The sequence below is a fragment of the Trypanosoma brucei genome, chromosome 1 (genome assembly GCF_000210295.1).
Source record: "Trypanosoma brucei gambiense DAL972 chromosome 1, complete sequence".
NCBI lineage: Eukaryota > Euglenozoa > Kinetoplastea > Trypanosomatida > Trypanosomatidae > Trypanosoma > Trypanosoma brucei.
This window is the reverse complement of record NC_026734.1, coordinates 545,782-554,455: the sequence shown is the minus strand read 5'-3', so window position 1 is coordinate 554,455 and position 8,674 is coordinate 545,782. Positions and strand designations below refer to the sequence as shown.

Genomic DNA, 8,674 nt, shown 5'->3' with positions numbered 1-8,674 from the left:
TCACATGTGAAAAATAAGGGACACAAGTTATTTTTCACATGTGAGGGTAAAAGAGATAACCCAACCAACACTGACACCGAAGTACCACTAACGATCGTAACGATCAGGAATGCGTATCCATTCCACCTTTTGTTGCGGCGAGGTAACCTGCGTCTTCCTGAACCGGGCCACCGGACACTCATCCATCACCTTTTCTCCTAGCTGTTCTATCTGTTTAATCGTTGCATTCGGTGCATCAACCATCACCTTAACGCCCCCCTCGGGGGTTTTTTCGAAACGTATGTCTCTAACGTCAATCCCCTCCCGGCGTGCGATGTCGCGTGCATGTGATTCACTACACCATTCTAATGCTCGATCGAATAGTCCTCCCAATGATCCTCCAAAGGGGCCTCCGCCTCCACCGCTCCTTTCAAACGGACCGGCTCCGCTATCGCGCTTAAAACTCCTGTCAGGAGCATCACCCGATGTATCGAAGCCGAACTTCCTTAAGTTGGTACCGCCATTCGACAACGAAAGCTTTCCCAAGCTCATGGATCCTTTCCTCACAACATCGGAACCAAAAATCCGCACAAACCAAGATCCAAACGGTCCAACGCCACTACTCCCAAAAAAACGAACATGCGTGCATCGCATTTTCGCTCCACGTAAAGGAACTGACGGCCCTCTGAAAGTCAACTCTCCCAGACTACAGAAGCACTAAAAGAGACTTTTAAAGGGGGTGAAGCTGCAGCCTTTCTTACAATGTACGCTGCCACAAAATGACGTCAACTGAATCGACACAGACAGAGAAGAACCACGTTGTCAGCCAGTAATCGTAACAAATAAAGAAATCCGCATTGTGAAAACAAATCGTTTAGCGTATACAAACGCGGGGCCCCGACGACAGACGAAGCAAACAGAAAATCCCGAGTAAAAGTTCCCGAACGGTAGTGCAGTAAATAACTCTTGGAAACGCCTTCATCGATAGAGCTTCCTCAGAAAAGTGGGAATAGAGGCAAATGCCCGCGACGGGGAATAAAGGGGCACGCGCCAAACACTGAGAAGAGAATACGCCACAACCCAGAAAAAAAAGGGCACCACCGGCTCAGACAACATGTGATTGCCGGGGCCCAGCAAGGTTGCCAGTCGCATCCGGTGGACGCCGGAGAGAGCGAACCCGCCCCTCCCCCCTCGTGTGCACGGATCGACCCAACGCGGCAGAAAAGGGTAACGAAGCACAAAGAGGAAAACATCGGACCTCCTCGGTAGCCAGACATGGGCAACCGCAAAACACCCCATGCACTCACCCACGTCGGCAGCAACGAGTGGGCAAACGCTTCCACAGGATTACAAAGAAGATGGCGCAGATGACCGCAGACAGTGGCGGCGGGGGGAAATCGAAAACTAATTCCCCCCCCCGACACACGCACACACATAGCCCGCACAGCAGTATCATGGCGCGGGCGATCCTGCTGATAACACGCTGGCACGTGCCCAGGGGCCGAAAAGTGAAAAGGGGCGTCCCAGCAAGACGTTGCCAGTACCCACGCTTTGTGGCGGCGAAGCCTGATCAGAACGACGTTTCCTCCCGTGAAAATACTGCTTCCCTGTGCATTCCCCTTGCAATGAGAAGTGCTAGAGCGCGGAACGAAGTTCGAACGGCCGGGACCACGAGGGAAGGACTCCGGCCACCCGCTGCCGGCAGCGGGGTTCACGAGGATTCGTACAGGCGGGAAGGTAAGGGATGACGCCTTCCCAGGAAAGTCGAGGCATTGCTGACGGCATGTTTGCATGTGCGTAGGCTGTTTCTGAAAATAATTCTTGTCCTGTAAAGAATGTGGTGCTCACTCCACTGTCATTTGATGCCGCAGCCTTGCCGCTTGAGCTTAAACCTAACGTGGTAGGCTGGAGGCATTTGGCTTCTCTTACGTGAGTAGAGCACTGGGCCACGGTATTGCGTTGAGGTAGCCGGCGGCGTTGGGGAAGAGGTTGCGTCACCGATGGACCCACAGCCACCAGGTTTTGAGTGCACCACATCGTCAGAACCCTTTAAAGCTGCACATCGGTCAGCTCCACGGTCAGTTCCCATTTGCACCGACGAACAGCGGCTGCCGGCCCACACCCTACACCATTGTCCACCGAGTGTTGGCCCCCAGTAAGGAAGGATGCAACCGGCCGCGAACCCATCAACGCGAGGCCGGATCAGAAAGAAGTCGTCGAACACGACGGAAACAGTGGAAAGGGGGGCGAAGGCAACGCACTAGCCCATTTTTTCTTTTTTAGCACCGACATTGAGGTAGTGATGTCCATCTCTTCGATGTTTCTTCATTTCAGCGGTTTCGGGAGCCGATACCGAACACAAGAAACCAATGGACACCAAGTGATCGATCACAGAGGGAGAAAAGTCTTGCTCGTCTACACTGCTTGTGAAAGCAGAAACGATGCAAGCAACAGGAGAGTTTTCGCGGTTGCATTTTTTCTTTAAAATTCTTTATTGCTCTTTAGACCAGCCTCACAGATATGTTCCGCAGTGACCGCAGCCAAAAATGTGGAGTCCGTGTCAACAGCGAATTCTCTCGAGCGGCCCTGAAAATATGAGCGGCACGTCAAGGGTCAGGCACTATTGCACACGGGGAAATCGAATCACTTTGGTTCTGAGCAATAAAAACCCTTTCCCGGTGGAAGAGTGCCGGCCGCACGCGGCACGTCACAGCTCAACCAAAGAGATGGTGTCGCTCAAATTGGAGTAATGTTAGCCGGATACCTTCCCCAGGGCGGAGTACTGCAAGGCTAACATTTATGCTTTCTATCATAGCCCGATAAACTAACGTTTGCCGCATGTGTGCACACTCACTGAACTCCATTTCCGTGGAAAGGTTGATCTATTTGACCATCTCCTCTGAGAGACGCATGTTGCGTTATATTAGGACATGTCTTCCTCCATTTAGAATTGCCTCATGCGATTTAGCTTGTTTGCAATAACGTGCAGCAGCGGACTCTAGAATTTCTTCCCCTTTTTGATGGCTCCAAACGAAGGGGAAGAACAGCCTGCGAGGCGGTTTGTCCGCTTATTTGTCGGAGGGGGAGTTGCAGCTGATGATGCGCAGGCGTCGCTGTCGTGGCTGCTTAAAACCGAACATTAATGTTTATACGTGGTTCTTTTGTGTTAAGTGGGTGAAAAGCCACCTCACCCTCGACGCCTGTTCGGCTGAAACTTATTACAGGGGAAAACAGCTGTCTGTAACGTCTCGCCTGCTGGGCCGTGCCCCTTCCAGACAAACTCCTTCTTCCTTACCGTTTACAGCGAGCAGCGAAATGCTTCTGAAGGGGAAGAAATATACACAAGTTGCATAAAACAACGGGGGGACTCGAAGCGCAAGTGAGGAGGGCGGAAAGCCACACCGCTGTTATACAGCACGGGGAGGACGGAACCTGGAGGAGCGAGTCGGTCAACCGGGCCGTTGGAGAACACCGTGGTACAAGTTTCGCTGGAAAGGCGTGGAAGCCCGTTGGTGCCCCCTGAGGATACTCCCTTTAGCCGTGACTGTGAGAAATGAACTCGGTACAGGCAGTAGCGGAAGGGGTTTGTGGGATACGGGTCTCAGACAACAGCACGAGTACGTAAGCCGCATAGAGGAATTTAAGCCAGCGTACTACCTTAATTCGCTTAGGATGTTTAAGTTAGTCCACCATTTAGCCGATGGTGAAGCATCAAAAATTGGATGGTGCTCCGCTCTGTGTGGCTCACCTCCCCCTGGAGATGCTGCCTGTCTCATGCCAAACGGATCGGTGTCACGTTTCAGAAGAAGAAAAGTAGCGACCTTACCAAGGAGCGAACCAAAGAGAGGCCGCGGATCTAACTGAGTACCGGCACAATATGAAATGGAGTCATATAGGATCGAGCAATGCAAACTCAGCAGCTAACAACAGTGATTGTCAAAGAAATGATTGCTGACGATCAGATAAGGAGAGATGAAGAAATGAATGTCGTCCCTGACGCTGCCGGCTACCTCAACGCAATACCGTGGCCCAGTGCTCTACTCACGTAAGAGAAGCCAAATGCCTCCAGCCTACCACGTTAGGTTTAAGCTCAAGCGGCAAGGCTGCGGCATCAAATGACAGTGGAGTGAGCACCACATTCTTTACAGGACAAGAATTATTTTCAGAAACAGCCTACGCACATGCAAACATGCCGTCAGCAATGCCATCCACATTGAATCACTCTGTAATAAGGACATGGAGATGACTCCCAACAAGTTATACCAGCCACCAAATAAGGGCTACTGGTCTCTCCCGTCCGAAACGACTCTCGTAAAACAACATGTTAGATGAGAAGAGGGTTATCTTCAGTTTCCTCTATGGGATCAAACTCTTCCCATCAGAAGGTAAATTGATTTCATCTCCCAAAAAAAAAACAGCACGCCACGCCCAAGGAAAGCTATAACTCGATAGGTGGAGGTGTATCCATTGTCGTTCTCGGACACCTACCGGTCGTGGTGGCAGTGTCGAAGGCTTTCGGACATGAATTTGTACATACAACAGTACACTTCACGCAATCCCTTCAATACACACACACTGACTTCCCCATATTTTCCACGAGGAAGGAGGGAAGTAGCCACAGAAAGGCCGGACGATCTCCTTCATGCCGGTCGGCATATAGTTGGTATGTATTCTAATTCCAGACTACTGGCGTGGGATAAACATGTCCCCCTGATTAAAAGGAAAGATTCCATAGCCCATTAGTGCAAAGATAATTGGTACACCGTCAAAAACACATGGAAGACCACACGATACGACACTGTGACCGTAGCATCAATTCCGCACTCGATATAACTCTATCGAAGAACTTCCATGTTACAAACTGGTCGCCACGGTCTGCTCCACACGGAGATCATCGTATCATTTTCATCGATGTATGCCTTGGCCCTGATGGCATGCCAATTTCACTACAACGGACTATGTGGACCCCGTTATCATGGAAATGCGCTAGTTGGAGGAAGTTAGACCGCGCCGGAAAAGAGAGGGGTAGAGAAAATGACAACTTGGAAGATATCCACACACGCACGGTGAAACGTTAGCAACAATTATTAGGGAAGCGACGCTTGCCCTAGTCCCACGAGTAACCAAGACTCCAAAAGCCTTTCTGGCACAGAGAGCGAGCCGAAATGGAAAAGAGAAACAATGCCTGCACTAACACTAATGAGCGATTCGCCTCGCCGCGGAGGACCGAATACTAATAACGACACTTGCGGTCAAAAAGTAGAAGAACAAATGCTCAACGATGAGTGAATCAGATTGGGGTAGTTGGAAAATTATACAGAATGTCTTTGCAACACGCCCACTCGTCACCCCAGTCGCTACAGTTGACAACCGAGCAATGAAATGGCGTCGGCACGCTCGTGATCAAGTAGCAATGTATGCAAAAACATCAGCGCGACACTCCTAAGTCTCCCGCCTCCCCTCTAATGCAAACACCAGAAAGAAAGCCAGATGAATGGACTCGACCAATAACCGTGGGAGAGTTGAAGGATTCACTAGGATAGCTTCCGAACGGTGCTGCTCCCCCAGAGGACGAAGTATATGGCACTGCGTCAACCTACCTGAGCCGCTTCGGTAGACGACTGATCCTAGCGCGGTTAAGCCGGAGTCTTATGATGGCAACAACACCCAGAACATGTAAAAGAGGGGCGACTGTCCCTCTACAGAAAACTGGAAACACCCATCGGACACTTCGTTCTTCTGATCAGTAACAATCGCAAGTAACATTTCGAAACCGATGGACAAGATGGTGGGAGTGAGAATAATAGCTAAGAAAGGTCAGAAGCCGACTAGCAGATAACCTATACCCTCTCCTGGGCATGCGGCAATTGGCGACATGCTTCAAGATCACACTTAATTAAATTGCCGTCACAGCACTGACCGCGGACCAGTCACTTTCGTTGAAAGCACAAAATCATTTGATACGGCAGACCATAACAAATTTATAAAAGAAATAAGAAAGTTGGATGCGGAAGGCCCACAGAATGGCTGGACGGCTTCATGTCTCCCTGAACGATTAGACAGAGGTCGCTTAAAGAAAGTATTCTCCCAACTAATATTCTTCACTAGAGGAGGTCATCAAGAAATAGTCATTGGATCGCTTACCTTCATCATAGTCACTAACTCTCTTATTTGGTGGCTTCGGGAAGTCCTAAGCTGTTACCACGGTTTCTTTGCCGATCATCTGACAATCACGTGTAGGAGATTAAACAGGGAAGATATCGAGTGCACTCTACAACAAGGACCAAGCATTGTGGCCAGAGTGAGTCATAAATCCTTTAAGCAGCTAAACGTGTAGAAAACGAAACATACACTGTTCGGAGGGCTTCTAAGGAAACCATCGATCCTGATGATAAACGGCACGCCCATGGGTGAGGAGAGAAATCTGAAAGTGCTGGGTATCACCCTGTAACTTCGTTGGGGCTTCTCAACACATGCAGCGAACGTGAGAGAGACCTACAAATATGTGACCAGCAAAAGTCGTAGGCCTATGCTCGACAAAATGTGCACCAATCAGGAGCACACTTCTTGCATTCTACCTCGCAACGTTCCGTGCTAAAATTATGTACGGCAAGGGTTTACAGAACCGTGATACTGCATCCAACCAACAAGACAAAGTAGAATACGCGGAAAAAAAAAAAGCATGCCACATCATATCCGGAATACTCAGTGAATTCCACGCGTACGATGCTCGCCTTCAAGCCAACTTTTTTTTTTATCTTCGTGAGGAATTACTTATCCGCGGCTTACGATACCTGCTTACTTGCGAAACACACGGTGAGGAACGCAAGGGATGTGCAAACATTGTATGTCACCCACCTCATTCCCCCGTCAAATATATCGCACAATCATGCAGAAGCTCTTCGCTGTCCAAGTAGAAAGACAAAGAGAACCGCTACCACCAGTCACCCTAACTTTCTCCCCCAGTTTTTTGTTACATATAACACTATCATCGGATGTGCATGCCGATTCCTAGGACGGCGTTCAGCTTGAATTATGTAAGAAATGGATTGTAAGGCACTACCGTGCAAAGGGAACCCAACTAAATTCCATGCCGTATTTTGAAGTATGAGCAGACGGATCTGTTTCCTTAGGAATAAAATCAGGGGCTTCCTCAACGACATATAGGAATGACAATCCCATCTCGACGGTTCACTGTGGAGCCGGAACAATAGCGTGTAGTTACCAACCTGAGTGCATAGTAATGTTCGAGGTTTTGCATAAAATGATAAGCATATTACAACCGAAGGGAGCTCATCCGTGTAAAATGTCTCTTTCTACTGACCGGCGGTCGCTGTTCGAGCCACTGCGAATGGGAGAAACAGCGGTAAAGGCAGGAATTTTGCGGGAGACTTGGATAGTACTCTTGGGTATCGGATATCATAGCACCAGCATCTGCCTTCAGCTTATTTTTGGACATTGTGGTGTAGAAAAGAATGAATTGACGAACACAAAAGCGAGAGCACATGCAAACGTTCCTCAACAAGACGTTGGGTGAATACCCGACATCACTGCCTTGGAAAAGTGACACCTCAGGGTGAGCAGAGAGAAACTGAAGACACACAGGTTGGAAATGACCGGTGAATGGCAACCAACTAAAGAAAATTTGCCACTAAACCGATAGACCAGGTGAAGTCGCCAATTCCGCATTGGGACATCGAATACATATGGATGGTTGCTTCGGAGGATAAACAAAACAGTTCCTAACAGGTGCAGATGGTGTCAGACCCATCCCTGCACACACTGCGGGAAAATAAATTCCGATAGAGCTCACATAGTGTTTCATACGAACTAAATTCACAGTGTACCCTACCATGAGGCATTGCGCCGGTTGAAACATGCTGCACACCCTGGTGATGCTGGCTCCATCAAGGTGGTGTCAGAGTCCAGTACCCCGTCTCATCGGGGGAAGCCAAGAGCCAGCAGCGTTCCTTTCATGGGGAACAATGCTTTGCTTCGGCTACAGCGTCATACAGCACAGGGATCAGCAGCGTCTTTCTGGGACAGCGTCTTTTATTTGTCGGTCCCTGGGCACGTGGCTAGCGTGCCATCAGCAGTATCACCCGCACATGCTGCAGAACTTGGGGTGGTGCCTGAAATTTCACCCTATAACCCCTGCCCCCTCCACCGAAGTCGCATGCGCTCATTGTCTGTAACAAATCCTATGGGAACAAAGGAGGGCTCACATGGCACAAAACGAGAAAGTTAGACGATGAAATGTCGGAGAAGCGGAAAGAAGATGAAAATATCAAACAGCACAAATGGGTTTGCGCAGAACGTGGCTTTCAATCCAAGAGTGCAGGTGTACTAACATTACGCAGGCCACAGAAACACTACATGACCAACGACAGTCCCTTTCCACCCCACACTCGCGGAACCATAATCCACACTGAATATGATAAAAAAACACACTCCAGTGAGGAATCTGTGGGTTCAAATTGATTTAGCAGAGAGGCCCGACAATACGTCATGGAATAAAGAGCAGAGGTCAGCTTTAGCACATCATTCCAGTGGTGGAGAAACGGATAGGCACACAAAGTGAAAACCGGCCGCATCAACCCAACACCAATGAACAAAGTGATAACACCACCAGTTCAACCTCTGGAGAAAATGAAGCGATATATGGACCTCGCAGCTATATATTTCACACGGAATA

General features: G+C 49.3%; 3 protein-coding genes across 3 annotated transcripts; all 3 read right to left on the bottom strand.

Moving 5' to 3' along the window:
• Nucleotides 1–87: 87 nt before the first annotated feature.
• TbgDal_I2360 (hypothetical protein, conserved) lies at nt 88–633 on the bottom strand (the record flags this gene model as incomplete). The annotated part of the gene is made up of 1 exon (XM_011773211.1): nt 88–633. One exon carries the CDS (start codon nt 631–633, stop codon nt 88–90), a length of 546 nt encoding a protein of 181 aa, XP_011771513.1.
• Nucleotides 634–957: 324 nt separating this feature from the next.
• Nucleotides 958–1,278, bottom strand: TbgDal_I2350 (hypothetical protein, unlikely; the record flags this gene model as incomplete). The annotated part of the gene is made up of 1 exon (XM_011773210.1): nt 958–1,278. The coding sequence occupies one exon, from the start codon at nt 1,276–1,278 to the stop codon at nt 958–960; it is 321 nt and encodes a 106-aa protein (XP_011771512.1).
• A 556-nt stretch (nt 1,279–1,834) lies between these two features.
• Nucleotides 1,835–2,068, bottom strand: TbgDal_I2340 (hypothetical protein, unlikely; the record flags this gene model as incomplete). Its single annotated transcript, XM_011773209.1, has 1 exon — nt 1,835–2,068. The coding sequence occupies one exon, from the start codon at nt 2,066–2,068 to the stop codon at nt 1,835–1,837; it is 234 nt and encodes a 77-aa protein (XP_011771511.1).
• Nucleotides 2,069–8,674: the final 6,606 nt, after the last annotated feature.